Below are 18,108 nucleotides of genomic sequence, written 5' to 3'. Positions count from 1 at the left end.
GCCGTCAGATCACGAGTCACAGGGTTTCTTATGGTAACCATAACGAGTAGGTCTCAGGTCATGTGATTGAGTATTGTGTGCGTGATCTGAGAATCCTTTTGGGTCTCGGACAAAATCGTAGGTACGGCCTATAGTTAGATACTGCTGTGTATATATATATATATATTCTTAGTCAACCAATGTTTTTTTAACTCGTTTATGGCAAACCGTTACAAGCAAGGCATTCCCCTTGAATTATCAAACGGCATGAGAACTACTGAATTATCAATACAAGGTATTCCAAATTAAAGGTGAAGAATAGTAAGTCGGGCTCTCTATCTAGTCGTAACATAACCAAATTATTTAGAACGAAAAGATGTACGTACATTAAGATCGAAGAAGGATGATCCATCCTACTGATTTTTGGATGAATTGAGATCAAGAAATAATTACAATTGATTCAATTACAAAACTTACGATCGAGAACGAGAAGGAAGGTAGTCTTCCATGCGAGACTTTAGCTCGTCCTGTTCCATGAGACGCATCAACAAATCCACAAACGCTAGCACGATGACCTTGTGGTTCTTCCTCTCGTTGAGCCTCAAGTAGCAATGCAGAAGCTCCTGGAGGCAGCGCCACTCCCTCAACTCGTGCGCCGCCACCACCTCCTCCATGGACGCTAGGAAGTCGCGGTACGGGTCCTCCGACGACACGTCCACTGTCTCGCACAAGGCAGCCTTGCAGGACCGATCTTCCACGATGGATTTGCTGGTACAGGGCGAGAAGAAGAATCTTTCAGAACTGATGGGGCCTATGGGCAGGTCGTGGCCGATGCTCGAAGAGGACGATGAAGGTGCTGTGGAGTCGTCCTCACGAGGCGGGGGCGAGCTATGCCGGAGGTTTAAGGAGATGGGCGCGGAGCCGGAGGATTCGGAGGTGGAACAGAGGTCGACGTCTCCTAGGAAGGATTCGGTGTTGGCTTCCTGGACGCAGACGGGGCCAATGGGTCTGACTCCTGTGACGGCTCCCCGGAGAGATTTGAAAGTCGATTTGAGCCTCTCCATCCCTTTAATTATCTTCTACTTCTTATGCTCTCGTCGTGGGATCTATCTGAGAATTCCTCTGTTTTCTGGAGAGCTAGCCAGGAGCTGAAATAGAACGTAGATAAAACAAGATAATTATAAGTTTATATTAATTAGGTAAGCTAGATAAAACGGATCCAGTGAATCAAACTAGTTGACCGAAGCTTGAAAGGACCACATACGAAATGAGTTTAGCTATATTAAAGTGAATCAAATATAGGAATTAATGAGGTGCATCATTCTACTTATCATTCTAAATATTGATCTATTTGTTGGAACGAAGGACCTGCCGAGAATCTCCATGGATTAAACGAGAGCTAGCTAGCATAGATCTTCCCCAGCAATGCATTGCCCGAGACCCCACCGTGGCAGGCAACGACAGGAACGCCACATCGAGAGGTCATCCGCGGACACGGTAAGTGAAACTGTGGAGGGGCAATATCCAGCTCAGGACGATCCGCCATCAACTAGCTAGGTAGAGAACAAGTGACGACGGAGATGAATTCCTCGCTGGAACGACAAGACTTTACAGCGAATCGTGCGTGGCCCATCGTTATATGCGTACAGATGTGTATAAATTATCCGCCCACCAGATGCCAAAAGACGATGAACAGTTTCAGATGGTCCCGTTGATTCAGTACTCATGCAGAGTTCACGCATTGATTGCTAGAGCCAGCACTCGTGAGCTACGTGCACGCAGCAACGTAACTGCATTCGGTTTTTTATCTCTCGGTTGAACTGAGAAGGCCGGCATAGATTTTCAGTTCAGAAGACGATAAGCAGGATTGCGATGGTACTTTCTGAAGACTTATCATCGCCCAACTTCTAGAATTATCCCTTTACGAGAGGAATTAGAATAAATCTCTTATAATGATTGATACGGATGAAGTTGGGGGCATGAGAATAATTAGGGAAGAAGGGAGGGTCATTTTGGTCTTTTGAGGGAGGAAGGGTTTAAATTTTTAGGGGATGACACTGTTCATAGGGGAGGCTCTGGGTCCGCCGTCGAGAGGACCCTCTTCCTCCCTCCTCGCCGACGCCGACGTCGACTGTCTGCCAACTCCTTCCGCCATCTCTCTTCTTCCTTCTTCCCCTTTACCAGAGGAATTAGAATAAATCTCTTATAATTATTATTACTTTTTATAAGAATCTCCTATAATACTCCTTGAGAGACATCTATCAAACATAAGTTAAAAGTAGGACAGTGTCACAAAATTAATGGGTTCATTAAAAGTTGATCGAGTGGAAGTTGACTTCAACTATCGATTGAGTTTGTAGGATTCCATCGGGTACAAAGTTAAACGGAGTAGATCTTTCAATCAACTGAATAAGAAATAACCTATTGAACTGAGGTACTACGGAGGAGAGCAGCAATTGAAATCGATCGGGTGAGGAGTCTTGATCGAGCGGTTATCCCACTAAGCTAAAAGAGCTGACCCCTCCCGTATCTCATAATATCTCTCTGGGAGGTAATGCCGCTAACAACATGACATGATCAACAGATAAATCGTATGACGAAAGTTTCTATTGTCATGTCAAGAATTTGCATGTCCTGTTAAGGTATGGTGTCAAAAATATCTTTTTGATATGTCTTTTCATAGGACGGTTGAGAAAACGTACCCGCACCTTGAAAAGCGTACATGTCGCCTACTGTAACACTATATAAACGGAGGTCTATGCATCGATAGAAGTATGTGATATTTGTTATTTGTGCTTGTGCTCTTATTGCTGCTAGATTGCTCCACCGTCTTTCTACTATTCCAGTGACTTACTTGAGCGTCGGAGGATCAACATCGAGGATCCCTTCTCTGATCCGACACTGATATTTTTTGTGCTACAGATCGGAGCATAGAATTAGCCTAGTCAACCAAGAAATCACATCTCTAGCTAGCTTCCGTATCATTTTCAAATATGATCAACATCCATGTGAAAACATACACAATCATGCGAATCAGATCTTAATTAGGTCCGCATGAGAACAATGACTTATCTTAATTTATCTAAATTTAGAATTTGGAGATTGAAATAATGGTGAAGGATGCACATTTTAGGACACCGGACGTCTCTTGTCTACCTGTTAATATCAAGTGAATAAATAGATGTTTTGCCTACTTTCTGCCAATAATTAATACTAATTACTTTATGAATACAATGATTAATGATATACATGAATACAATTTATAATTAACCTATATAATGATACAATTAGACTAATTGATATAGGATTAATCAAATATGATCCTTTAAACTTCAAACTGATATACGATTAATCAAATATGATCCTTTAAACTTCAAACGGTCATAATTTTTAATTTGGAATTCGAACTCAGACTCTATCATTGCCACAAGTGCAGAATTTAAAAATCTACGGGTGCGTTTGGTACGCGCGTTTTCCATTTTCATTTTTTGAAAAACGCGCGTTTTCTAGAAAATAGAAAACGATTTTTTGTCATTTTCTATTTTTCTAGAAAACGCTAGCTAATTTTTAGAAAACAAGTACGAAAAACGCAAACCAAACATCATTTTTCAGAAAACGCGTATTTTTCAGAAAATGAAAATGGAAAACGCGCGTACCAAATGCACCCTACATTTGTTAAGGAGTACTCATAACCGCCAATATTGATGTTTTCTTTTATTAATAAAGTTTCATTTTCTGATAAATCTAATGAGTTTTCCTAATTTTTTGGCATTCTCGCTTCTTGAGTTTCTCCTCTAATATGGCAATCTCCTCTCTCGTTAGCCCGTAGGATAATCGCTATCATGTCCAGCATCAGTTGGTATCAGAGTCTGTAGTGTCCGATTAAGGAAGTCGAGTATCAGATTCAATGGAGGTTTATCATGTCATGGTTGTGTTTGCAACAACAGGCAAACTCTGATTGAGGAAGTCGAGCACCATGGGTGCAACGTCCAGAACATAATGACGATTGAGGATTTACGGAGGCAAATTGCAAATTTAAACCAGTAGATGACAACAATGGTGGTGGCGCAAAATCTTGAAGGTCAGGAGATTTCAGATTGAGGATCTAATTCTACTTTCAAGAATCCTTACTACTGTCAGACTGCTAGCCAAGAAAGTCATGTTCGGGAGGAGCCTTATGAAAACATTGGTTTTCATATTGAACTGTTCGAATTTTCTAGTACATTACAAGCAGAGAGTTTTGTTGATTGGCTGAATGAAGGGAGCGAATATTTGAATGTAAGCAGGTTCTAGATCGGATGAAAGTGAAGTTGATTGCCTTCAGACTCAAGGGGTGAACATCGGCATGGTAGGAACAGATGCGGTGTTCACAGGACAAATAGGGCAAGTCCAAAATAGACGATTGGGAGAAGATGAAGAAGAAGTTGAGGGGGTTACTTTCTGTTGGTGCAAGTTGCACCAGAATCAAACTTGAATTTTGATGTTGTCAAAGGTTCAAGTTAAGTCTTGTTGTGATCTAACAAGTTGACTGAGTGTGCAGGATGTTTACTCAACCAGGAAAGACCTAGTTGGAGGCTAGGCAGGAGAAATCTTAGTTGATCGTGGAATGCAGGTGAAAGTCCAAGTGGGTCAAGGGGACCAGACGCTTGGCAGTGTGATCGAGAGGTCAGGAGGACCTAAGATCAAGGGAAAAGTCCTGGCGAGCCGATCAAGGCTGAGTGAAAAGTCCAAAATAGATTTGGAGGATCAAAGTTTGGCAGGTAGGTTGAGGTAAACAAACTGGAGAAGCGACAGTGAGGTCGGGTTCCCGAAGGGAACAACCTTAGGTCGCTGATCCAACTGAAGAAACCGGGAAGGTTTCCAAGTTGAGATCAAGACAGTTCTATTGTCTTTTAATATTACTCTTGCATTATACTGTTACTGTGCTAATCTCTGTTTTGCAGGATGTTTTGCCTAACACTGTCCTGCAGGTACCGCACAATCGGTCGACCGAACCAGAGGATCAGTCGACCGAACCAGCCAAGTTCAGTTCAGTATTCAGATCGAACCAAAACAGAGTCTGAGCCCGATCAAAGCTTGATCGGTCGACCGAACAGTAAGATCGGTCGACCGAACCATGGTGACTCAGCACAGAACAGATCATTGGCATCAATCAGCAGAAAAAGGAAAAAGGCTGATCGGTCAACCGAACTAGAGGATCGGTCGACCGATCCAATCAACATTAATGGTGCAATAAATAAATATCTCGGCAGATTGCAACGAACAAGGAAAAGCTTGTTCGGTCGATCGGAAGGCATGATCGGTCGACCGAACCATTAAAGGTCAATTAATGTCAGAGATCGAGCCAGCGTCAGACTCCAGCCAGGAAGGAAGGAAGGAGCGGGTTCGGTCTACCGAACAGTGGGATCGGTCGACCGAACGCCCAAGGCCTATAAAATGGAGCTCAAAGTCTGTGGCCGGTAGACAATTTTTTTGATCAAAAATTCTGTTCTGCAAATGACTCGTCTTCATCAGCCCAGCAAGCTACATCATCCGGAAGTGCCGACCTAAGCCTCATCTGCAATTTACTTGTCGGTATAATTTAAATTAAGCTTGCATTGTAATTTCATTTAAGCAAGATAGTAGGGTGTTACTATCTTGCTCCATTGTACGATCTACTTCTTTCCGAATGATTTCGGAAAGAAGAGTTATAGTGCTTTGTCCATCGGTGCAGTCAAGGACCGCGGACCTTCTAGTAGGAGTAGAGCTAGGCTCCGAACGAAGTAAACAAACGTGTCTCTTTCTAATTTCTGCTGCTTAACTTTGTGTTTTAAAAAGAAAAGTAAAGTTTTAAAAGAAGCGATATTCACCCCCCCCCCCCTCCCCTCTATCGCTCGCATCCGATCTATCAATTGGTATCAGAGCTTCGTTAGCTCTGAAATAACTTAACCGTTTTTCAAAGCATTTTTAAAACTTCTTCTTTTCTTTAATATTATTTTCTTCTATTATTCTTTCAAGCACTGCTAACCCCAAGACGAAAGTCTTAGAAATATTTTTCTTTTAAATTTTTGTCTTGCAAGGATGTCGAATTGGTATCAAGAAGGATATAGTACTGTTCGACCTCCATTATTCAAAGGAGAGAATTTTAGTTATTGGAAGAATAGAATGGAGTACTATTTGAAATCCGACATCGAGCTCTGGTTCACAATCTTGAAAGACTACACTCCCTCGACAAAAGATGGAACGCCTCTTGAACCTGAAGATTGGACTCCCCCAAGGATCAAGAAGGCGCAACTGAACTATAAGACGATCAACACCATTCAGTGCAGGCTTACAATGGAGGAATTGAATCGAGTCGGTCCCTACGACAACGCTAAAGAACTATGGGACTCTCTAGTCAAACTACACGAAGGAACCGACGACTCGAAGGTAAATAAACGGGACCTACTTTTAAATAATTTATTTAATATAAAAATATTTCCCGGAGAAACGATCTCGCAACTACACGCTCGACTGAAGGACATACTTAACGACCTCCACCTGATCGGACACAACATGAAAAACCGCGACACGATAAGGTATGCTCTGAATGCTTTTCCGAGGAACGCTTTGTGGGCATCAATTGTAGATGCGTACAAAGTTTCCAAAGATCTTTCAATTCTTAAGTTAGACGAGTTATTTTGCGAATTGAAATTACACGAACAGTCTAACATAAGCCATGTCGAGAAAGGTGTAGCGTTGTATACAGGTCCAAGCAAGGAGACAAAATCAAAAACCAAGATCGAGTCTGAAGGCGAGACAGACTCTGACTCAACAAATGAAGAAGAGTTGGTGAACATGGTGCGGAGACTTCTGACAAAGAAGAAGTTCAGAAGAAATATCAAGAAGACTCCACTCAACCAGACCCAAAACAAATCTGAAGTGATTTGTTACGGGTGCAACAAAAAAGGACATTTCAAAATCGATTGCCCGAACCGGAAGGAAGAAAAACCCAAATCGACAAGACGACAGAATGCTCTTCAAGCGACATGGGACGAGACTTCTTCCGACGCGGAGCAAACGAAGCACTCGAGCCATCTTGCATTTATGGCAAGAAACGAAGATTCCGGCTCTGAGTCCGACGAAGAGTACGAATCTGAGATCGACATCGAGTCCGACAAAAGCAACGGATCAGAAGATCCAAATATGGTAACAATTTATTCCAAGTCTAATTTACTTAAAGTAGTTAAATGCTTGTTTAAAAAATTATCGACATCTGAAAAACAAAATAACTTGTTACTTAAGGAAATAGACCACCTTAAGCAACAAGTTAACTTGAGTGACTCGTCTAACCAAGTTCAAGTCGGAACTTCAACTCAAGTTGAAAAGCTTGAGGAAGAAAATTCCGATTTGAAAGGTCAAGTCGAGCGACTCAAGAAAACGTTGAAAATGTTTGAATTGGGATCCAAGTGTCCAAATATGGTACTAGGATCGCAACGAGCCGTGTACAACAAATCAGGACTCGGTTACAAACCCAAACAAACAAACAAATCATACTTATCCTTAATCAGTCAAAATACTAGAAGTCAAGTCCAAGCATGGGTTCAAACAAAACTTTTAACTAGACAAATTGAATCAAACCTATACTTAATCCCCAAGAGTCATATTCATTACTTAGATAGACATTATCTAAGCTATGACTCAGGGGGAGCAAGTAGAAAAATAATACAACCAACTTGATTAACCAAACTCAACACTGAGGCTGTCTAGAAATTACAACTGAAAATGGATCGTTATCCTAAACAATTTGTCCTGACTAAATAAAAATAGTGAGGTAATTGTAGATCAACGATGCCTTGTGTTATTCTCAATTGACAAATATTTTGACAGTACTTGATGTGATGTGGTGGTCATGGATGCATGCCATGTATTATTGGGGCGGCCTTGACAATATGACCGTAGTGTTCATGATGGGTGAAATATTACATATACCTTTCAGGACAAGGGAAAAAAATATTGTGTTGGCACCACGGCGAGAAGAAACCACTCCAACTCAAGTGCCAAGAATATTAATCTGCTTTTTATATCTTAGTTTTTAGATGAAATAGAGCATGGGGGCGTTGTCTATGCTTTACTACCGCGCCATAATGAAGCCATTGTTGGAGATAGAGCATGGGGGCATTGTCTATGCTTTACTACCGTGCCATAATGAAGCCATTGTTGGTCTACGTTAGGTCAGCTAGAGAGGGGGTGAATAGCCTGAAAAGACAGTTAAAAATCTCTTACTTTTTAAATTTAGTAAGGACACAATATTAATTATACAATCAAAATAAAATGCATAAAATAAGTAAGAGGATAAAAGAATTACTTTGTTACAACATAAGTGGTTGTTAATCCAAGACAAGTGAAAAACTCAAAATTTTCTTTGTTAAAGGTAGAGAAGCCTTTTACATACTTTGAAAGCTCAGAAATAGTAAGAAAGATTAGTATGGTAATTATTGATTAATTCCTAGCTCCAAAAGCTTTTTATAGCCTTTTCGAAAAAGTTACAGTTGCTTAGAGGCGCCTCCAATGGGATTTAGGGCACCTCCAAGAGGATAGAAGTTTCTCCTCTTTACAACATTTGTTTCAACGGTTATCTAACGACTCTTTGTGTTGGAGGTGTGAGGGCGACTCCGACTTCCTTGAGGCGCTTCCATCAAGAAGCGTGAGGGTGCCAGTAATCTGCTGCAGGGTGACTTCTTCTGACAAGCGTGAGGGCACCTTCAACTTCCTTTAGGAAAGCTTTAATAGAGGGGCGAGGGCGCCTCCAATCCACTTGGAGGCACCTCGAGCACTGCTCATCCGAGAATAAACATCTCCAATCGCTTGTGCGATCCTCTGATCATCAGAGTTGAGCTTACCTGAATCCAAATCCAATCTTCTCCTCGAGTAGACTTCCTTCCCGGCTTTTCGTACCTTGAATGCTCTGTGCACATCCTTCTCATCCACCGGTGTACTTTTTCGTAGCTTTTTATCCCTTAGATGTACTAAACATGTCGACTCATTTCTCATTCTATCCTTCTCACTCGCTACATCTTTCGCTCAACGTCTTCGGTTCTTAAGCCCCTGCACAATTAGACACAAGGCATTAAAATTGCAAGACCAAACTTAACCCGGTTGACCACATCAAAACTAACATAGGGTACTTACAATCTTCTTCTTTTTGATACGCATCAACCCAAATTAAGTTAGGGAGATAAGAAAATATAAAACAAAACTGAGGATCATACCTTCTTCAGGGAATTTAGATTTTCGAAGAACACATCCGAAGAAGAAAATTGATCCATCAGACGTGCACCAACAAGAGTGCTATGAGACCAAGCGCTAAGACCAATGTCTGTCATCACAACTACGCCATGAGGGGATAAATTGAAAAGGAGGAGGGGAAACAGGTGTCAACCAACAAACACAGAAAATAGTTAGAAAAAGAGATGGATGCAGTGCTCGCAATAGATCCTTCTGAAGTGCTCCAACAAGAGTGCTGCGAGATCGTGTTGTGAGGGGAAAAATTAAAAAGCGAGGAGAGGGCAATCGAGGATTAGGGCAAAAAATTGAGAGAAGATGAATGTCTAGAAAGGAAAGGTGCTCGGCTTCAGCATGGTGTTGTGTGCAGAAAAGTGGAAGCTTCACGTGCTATACAACTGCGTGCGGAGAAGGGAGAAGGGAGAAGGGAGAAGGGAGAAGACAAGTAATTAAGTTTAACCCTTTATATAATATTTATTAATAGATTAATAGATATACTGACATTTATTAAATATGTCATGATAAAGGATCTAATTTAATCTTTATTTTATTGAAAAAAAATTATTTTTTTATAAGCGTCCTTATAAGATGTTTATCAAGACATTATAAAATAAGCGTTGTCAAAAAAAAATACCACAATAGACTAATTTGCTTGAAGTGTGTCCCAAGCGAGATGTAAGTTTTTAAAAGGCAATGCATCATCCCACAAAGGTTAGAAAAGTAAGTTTTGTTGGTGCAGAGAGCGCCAAATGATCGAATCTGTGTTTTGATTATGGCAAAGGGTTCAAAGTTAAATTTACTTATTGTCTAACAAGTGTGATTGAGATTGTATGAAAGTCTTAGTGGATTCTAGGCAGGTGGAAAACCCGATGGGGAGGTAACCCTAGGTCCTAGGAGTGGTAACCCTAGGTTATGGAAAGTCCTAGCTGTGGTTAGGCAATGAAGTCTTAGCGGGTCGAGCACTTTGGGCAAAATCCTAGAGTCGGGGACTCTAGGTGAAAATCCTAATGGTCGCGGACCAGGTGAAAGTCTGGACGGGTCATGGAGCGGATGTTTAATGAAGTCCTGAAGTCTCAGACGCTAAGCAAAAGTCTAGTCGGTCTGGAGGACTGGTCTAGCAAAAGGTAATTTCTCCTGAGAGGAGTAGGGGAGGACGCATTCCCCGTTGAGGGAACAGTAGACGCCGGTTCGACCTAGGATTTCTAAAAAATTTAAAAGTTAGAACCGGACAGTCTGGAGGATGTAGAATAATTTATTATTCATATTTTATTGTGCTAACTTTGTATTGCAGGGCATACTTTGTATTTGGACTAATATGTCTTGCAAAAAGTGAAATGCACAAAGAAAAGTTTGAAAGAGCAGTGTCTACGGCACCTCTAGGGATGTTAGAGGCGCCTCGACTGCTTTGGCCGAAGGCTCGCACGGAAGAAGTGCGGAGGCGCCTTTTAAGCACCAAAAGGAGCCTTGGATACAGGATTGAAGGCACCTTCCATGCGCTTAAAGGCGCCTTCGAAGAGATAAAATTCACAGAAAGCGGATGATATCAACGACCGAAGCTGCGGGGATAAGATCCGAGCTGGAGGCGCTTTCAAAGGGGTTGAAGGTGCCTTCAACAGCTAATAAATGTCCTCTTCAAGTAGATGGTAGACACAAATCATCTTCGTGATCTTTCTCCTGTGCGCTACTCCAAAGATGATCCAACGAAGTTGTAATGCTACTCCGACAACCAAAATCTCTCAATTTCAACATCGTTGTTGTCAATATAACTTTCAGTTGTACTACTTTAATTATAAATCTATTGTACTCAATTTTATAATATTCCGGATTGATAGTGAATTGTCTATAGTAAACACTCAACGAGTGTAAGACTTGGAGTAGGAGTAGTTACAGGCTCTGAACCAAGTAACCCAAAGTGTTAGCGCTTGCTTTATCTGTTTACTTATTTCCGCTACGCTTTATTCTGTTTGCTTTCTAAAAAAGTTTGAAAAAGCCACGAGTGTAATGCCCGAAAATTCTCAAACTTGCATTAGAATTATTCTATGATTTTTCTGGAATTTTTAGATATTTTTCCGGAATTTTCCGAATAGCGGAAGTAGCAAAAATAATTAGAAGACTAAAAAGGCTTAAGCGGGAATCGAACCCGGGACCTCTCGGGTCCGCTAAACCTTTAGTTAGCCTTAGTAACCGGTGAACCCAGCAGGGCCGTGCTGAAAGGAAAGGAGAATCAAATATATTTATATTTAAGTTGGGCCTAGTTATCCACTTAATATAAATTAAAAACTTAAGTTGGTTTGGGTTATTTTTATTTGGTTCGGCAACTCCTCCCTCTCCAAACCCTCACCGACGCCACCTCTCCCTCTCCTCCCTCTCTCGGCACCAACCACAAGGAAGACCTAGGGTCCCAAGGTCACTTTCCGGCGACGATTTCAGCACGAGGACGTTCCCCTCCGCGAGTAGAGCACGTGGACGCGAGCGAATCGTCGAGAAGTCGCCTCCACCGGAATTTCTAGCGAATAGATTTGTAAGAAATCTAGCACACAAGGTAAGAAACTCCTCACCTGCGGTATAAGTAGCTCCGTTTGGTTTTATACGCACTAGTTTAGCTATATGTAGTTTTTATCGACGCATAGGGTGAATTTGACCCTCCTCGCAGATTTAGGGATTTAGTGAGTACTTCTAGATGGGCCGGACACGTATTCCCTCTTCAGTGGGGGTTCCTAGACGTTGTCGGGTGCCTAGAAGTGGTCTCCCTAATAGAGGGAAGAGTTGGGGCACACTAGGTGTTCGATAAAATAGATAGTTAAGTTAAAATACAAATTAGCATTTTTATGGCTCAGTTAAATGCATTAGAAGCAGTTAAATCAGTAAATCAGTTTATTTTAGCTTATATATGGGACAACGGTCCAATGGGTGGGCTCCCACAGTCGCCTCTAGGTTCAGACAACCTAGCTCTAGGTTCAGATAACCTAGAAACAGCAAGTTAAAAGCAGTTAGCTATATTCAGTATTTTATTTTCAGTGGCACTGTACTGGATCAGATATCCATTGGGTTGGACTCCCACAGTCGTCCCTAGGTTTAGATAACCTAGTTAACCCTACTAAATTCGGGACTTGCAAACCCGGGTCTAGTTAGGGATGCGCGCACAGCAAGTACAGTTGTCGGGCCCAAACAGCATGATTATGCATTTTCACTTATTATGAATTAGTTTTCAAAGCTCAAAATTAGTTATGTTAGTTGAGTGTGAATTCAGTATCAGTTTAGCGACAGTTTAGCTTATTATATGTTCAGTTCAGTTATCTTTATTGATTCATATGATTAGTTGTCATGCCATGTTCAGTATGCATGATAGAAATTCAGTTTATGCTCGTAACCATTGTATGTCATGCTAGTACATGTTTTAAATAGCATTTTTTAAAAAGCATGTTGCATCGTTGCATGTTTTAGTGAGGTAGTTGGTTTCTTACTAAGCTCTCAAGCTTACAGATACTTTTTCCTTATACTGCAGATCAAGGTAAAGGAAAAATGGACTAGTGGAGGCTGGAGGACAATGCGATGGAGATGTGTGTGGATGGAACTTGGAATAGAGATCTTAGGGAATTTCAGCAAGCTTGTTTTAAGCATTAGAACCTTTTAGCATTTTATTATTTTGCACCTTAGTATGTTAATTGCTATGAATTAGTTAGTCATGCACCCTATCATGCTTAAAATACTATTTGTGTAATGTTAGAATGTTTTACATTTAGTTTAGAATTGACATGAGAAGTTTTGGCACGAACAAGTGCTGAAATCAGACTTCTGGTACGAAATCAGAAACCCCAATCGATCGGCTGATCGATTGGAGGCTTCTCAATCGATCAGCCGATCGATTGAGAAGTTCGTACCGCGAACAGTAGGCCTCTGGATCGATCGATCTCTGTCGCGAATAGAAGGCTCTGGGATCGATCACTGGATCGATTGGCCAGTCTGGATCGATCAGCCGATCGATCCAGAATATTGCCCGAGCACAGTAGCGTGCTGGATCGATCACTGGATCGATCCAACCTAAGCCCCACATACAGTAGCCACCTGGATCGATCAATGGATCGATCCGGCCATTCCAATCGATCCGTGGATCGATTGGGAGGCCTGGTATCAGCAAGAAACTCTTAGTTAAGTTCCTTGACCATTGGGGGATGTAATATATGTCATGAATAGTTTAGATTACACCCCTTAGCACATGTAGAACCAAGAAATGATGATAGTTTAGCAAAATTTCAATTAGTACAGCTTCCGATGATGGTCATGGAATAGTTAGCACAGCATAATGTAACGATCGGCCTCACAGCCTAGTTAGTAGGAGGCGGGTCGTTACAGAGTGGTATTAGAGCAGTGTTCCATACTTCCTACACACACATCAGCATTGAACCTGCAGCTTCCAAGTAAGAATACCTCTACTTAATTTATGCTCCTTGTTTTGTTATTACAGTTCATGTTTATATGCCTACCGCTTGTTAGTATGTGATAGTTCCTAAACATGATATCAGTAGTTATATAACTGTGATTACATTAGTTATGTTATGTTCTCTATGTCTTTAGAAATGGCACGAGGACACCCAGATAGAAGGGCACTAGCTACTGAGCCCCAGCAAGAGGCAGGCAGTTCAGTGCCTCCTCCAGACATTACAGCATTAGTGGCTCAGTTACAGCAGCAGCTAGCTGAACAGCAACAGGAAATAGCCACCTTAAAGGTTAATCAGTAGAGTACCCCCACAGTCACCCCGGAACCGAATCTGACGGCTCCAGAAGTCTTAGAGGTTCCACCAGCCCAGCCTAAAGTGCCAGCGCCAGCACCAGCACCAGCACCAGCACCAGCAGTCCCAGCAGCTGAGCCAAGAAAGGAAGCCTATTTGATCCAGTGGCAGCGGGTCAGGCCAGAGAACTTCTCAGGCACTAGTGAACCATGGGATGCACAAGCCTGGTTCAAAACACTGGAGAGCACGATGGAGCTTCTGGACTGGCCAGAACACGAGAAGGTGAAGTGTGCCTCCTTCTGCTAGACAGGAGACGCACGCATGTGGTGGGAAAGAATCAGAATGAAGCACCCAGTGAACCAGATGTCATGGGATGACTTCGAGAGGGAATTCTTCGAGGAGTTCTTTCACATACGGGTTACAAACCGCCACTACGACGAGTTCACTGAGTTTCGTCAGGGCAACCTTTCAGTTGAGGAAGCCGTGAAGAAATTCAACAGGTTGGCTCATCTATGCCCAGAGCTAGTCAGCACAGAGAAGGAACGAATCCGGTTGATGCTCAAGATGCTGAGGCCAGAGATAGCAGTGAACGTGGCTGGTGGCATACATAGGCCACAAACCACAGAGGAGTTAGTGAGCAGTGCCTTGACCACAGAGCATTACCAGAACAGCATAAAGCAGCAGAAGCAAGTCTCCTCAGAGTCCAAAGGCCAAGGAAACTCTCACACTCAAAAACAGCAAGGCCACAGCTCTAACTGGAAAGGGAACTCCAACAGCAAGCGCAAATCAGGGAGTGACCCAAAAGGAGGACCATCTAGCAAGCGACCCAGTTATCCAAAGTGTGCTACTTGTGGGAAATTCCACCCAGGGGTTTGTCGCAAGGGCACACGAGGATGCTTTGAATGTGGACAAGAAGGGCACATGGCCAAGCAGTGCCCGAACAAGACCGGTCTTCCTCAGCCACAGCAGATCCAGTATGCAGGCCAGCCAGCTCAGTTATATCAGATGCAGGCCGCTCTAGAATGTCCACTTATCAGCCAGGGCAGATTAGAAGCCCCTCTAGCTACGGCGAATGCGAGGACCTACTCACTCACCAGAGAGGATGTAGCCAATGCCTCGACAGTTGTCACAGGTCAGATTAGCATTTTACAGTATAGTGCTACTGTTTTATTTGATACTGGGGCAACCCATTCATATATAGCCAGGATGTTCTCCGAAAAATTAGAAATACCCCCAGAGGTACTCAGTGGTCAGTTTTTGACGGCACTACCTTCAGGAAAGATCATGGCATCCACACACTGGCTCAGAGCAGTGCCGGTCATTATAACAGACATAGAGCTCTTTTGTGATCTGATAGTGCTAGAGATGACCGACTATGACCTTATCCTTGGAATGGACTTTCTGATCAGATACGGTGCTACCATAGAGTGCCGTAAACAGAAAGTCATCTTCCAACCTGAAGCGGCAGTGCAATTTGAATACAGCGGGGAACCAAAGAGAAAGGCCAAGAAGTTTCTCTCAGCGATGAAAGCACAGAAGCTCCTGGATTCAGGATGTACAGGATTCCAACCACACGTAGTCAACGCCAGCCAGGACAAGAACCAACAGCCAGCAGAGGTTCGAGTCGTATGTGACTACCTAGCAGTCTTCCCTGAAAAGTTACCAGGCTTAGCACCAGACAGGGAGATTGACTTTGAGATAGAGCTCATTCCCGGTACGAATCCTATCTCCAAAGCGCCTTATCGCATGGCTCCAGCAGAACTGAAGGAACTTCAGGAGCAACTACAGGAGCTGCTCGACAAGGGTTTCATACGCCCGAGTCATTCACCATGGGGAGCGCCTGTATTGTTCGTGAAGAAGAAGGATGGAAGCATGCGACTGTGCATAGACTACAGATCACTGAACCAAGTCACGATCAAGAACAGGTATCCCCTTCCCAGAATCGATGACCTGTTCGACCAGCTGAAGGGAGCAGCAGTGTTCTCTAAGATAGATCTCAGATCAGGTTATCATCAGGTGAAGGTTAAAGAAGGGGATATACCCAAGACAGCATTCAGAACCAGGTACGGACACTACGAGTTCGTAGTCATGCCCTTTGGCGTGACCAATGCTCCAGCTACATTCATGGATCTCATGAACAGGGTATTTAGGGAGTATTTAGATAAGTTTGTTATTGTGTTTATCGATGACATTCTTATCTACTCAGGAACTCAGGAAGAACACTCAGAGCACCTGAAACTAGTACTGCAGACCCTTCAGCAGAACCAGCTATACGCCAAGTTCATGAAATGTGAATTTTGGCTAGATCAGGTGTCCTTCCTGGGTCACATCATCTCAAAGGATGACATTATGATAGATCCCAGCAAGATAAAAGCAGTAAGTAACTGGAAGAGACCAAAGAACGCCAGCGAAATCAGGAGCTTTCTGGGATTAGCAGGATATTACAGAAAGTTTGTAGAGGACTTCTCCAGGATAGCCTCCCCACTGATTGCTCTTACCAGAAAGAACAAGAAATTTCAGTGGAGAGAGGACTGCGAGAACAGCTTCAGCGAGCTAAAAAGGAGATTGACCAGTGCTCCCATTTTGGCTCTACCAGACAACACCAGCAGCTTTGACATCTATAGTGATGCCTCCAAGTTGGGACTAGGAGCAGTACTGATGCAAAATGGCAAGGTGATGGCCTATGCCTCCAGAAAACTCAAGGATTATGAGAAGAATTACCCTACTCATGACCTTGAGCTTGCAGCAGTAGTGTTTACTCTCAAAATTTGGAGACATTACTTATATGGAGTTCAGTGCAGAGTGTATACAGATCATCAGAGTCTGAAGTACTTCTTCACTCAGAAGGATTTGAACATGCGACAGCGCAGATGGCTTGAGCTGGTCAAAGACTACGATATAGACATCCTCTACCATCCGGGGAAAGCCAATAAGGTAGCCGACGCACTTAGCATAAAATCCAGTGCTACCTTATTATCTCTTACAGCCATGTCACCGCCCCTACAGAAGGAGATCGTAGATTTCGGTCTCGAACTCATCGTTGGACAGCTCTCTACTATGACCTTAGAGTCTACCTTGCTTGGTGATATTCAGTCAGCTCAGGAGCAGGACCCTGAAATTCAGAAAATCAAGCAAGGGCTAGCAGAATCAGAAAGTAGAGAATTCAGAGTGTCCGATAGCGGGGTGTTGTATTTGTTAGGACCAAAAGTAGCTAGAGGGGGGGGTGAATAGCTCGTCGAGTTCGCTCGGTGCGCTTCGTTGCTTGGCGTTGCTTGTTTCTTCTTGGATGTGCAGCGGAAAATACAAAGAAACAACACACAACGCTAACACGGTTGGTTTACTTGGTATCCACCTCACAAGAGGTGACTAGTCCAAGGATCCACACCACACACGCACCCTCCACTATGAAAACACTCCTTTATGGTAACTACCAAAGGCGGAGAAGCCCTACAACACTCTCAATACAAGAAGAAGAAAGGGAAATACAAGTTAAGCAAAAGCTTACAAGATGTGCAGTAAAAACCCTAACCCTAACTTCTTCCTCTTGCAATAGATCCGCCTCTTGACTTGGAAAGCCTCCAAGAACCTTCAAGAACTGGCGATCACGTGCTTGTAGAGAGCTGTGGAGGAGCTGGAATGAATCTGAGAAGAGCTCGTGAAGGGATGCCGAAGACCACGCTCGCCTGCGGCTTTAAACCCGACGCAACGGTCGGATCCCGATCGATTCAAAAGTTCCGAATCGATCGGGGAGGCTTTGGATCGATCCACGGATCGATCCGAGGATCGCTCTGAGGACTCACCGGATCGATCCACGGATCGATCCGGCGCTTATCGCGCAAAGATCGCCCGATCGATCGGCCGATCGATCGGGACCTCGATCGATCCACGGATCGATCCGTGGTTCGACAGAAGAACTGGATCGATCCACCGATCGATCCACATCTCGGATCGATCCACGGATCGATCCAGCACTTGATTTTTGTCCAAAACCAAGTCCCAATCCTCCCTAACCAACATCCGGTCAACCTTGACCTGTTGGTACATCATGCCTCGCATCTGGTCACTCCCTTGACCTGCTAGGACTCCCCACCAAGTGTCCGGTCAATCCCTTTGACCCACTTGGACTTTTACTCGTCGTGCCAAGTATCCGGTCACT

General features: G+C 43.2%; 1 protein-coding gene across 1 annotated transcript; it reads right to left on the bottom strand.

The window, feature by feature from the left end:
- Positions 1 to 354: 354 nt before the first annotated feature.
- Positions 355 to 1,334, bottom strand: LOC122017462 (transcription repressor OFP13-like). The gene has a single exon (XM_042575086.1). The coding sequence runs from the start codon at positions 1,041 to 1,043 to the stop codon at positions 453 to 455; it is 591 nt and encodes a 196-aa protein (XP_042431020.1). The 5' UTR covers positions 1,044 to 1,334; the 3' UTR covers positions 355 to 452.
- Between the last annotated feature and the right edge of the window lie 16,774 nt (positions 1,335 to 18,108).

This window comes from Zingiber officinale, chromosome 8B (assembly GCF_018446385.1).
Source record: "Zingiber officinale cultivar Zhangliang chromosome 8B, Zo_v1.1, whole genome shotgun sequence".
Taxonomy (NCBI): Eukaryota; Viridiplantae; Streptophyta; class Magnoliopsida; order Zingiberales; family Zingiberaceae; genus Zingiber; species Zingiber officinale.
Note: the sequence above shows the minus strand (reverse complement) of the source record. Positions and strands in the feature narration are given on the sequence as shown.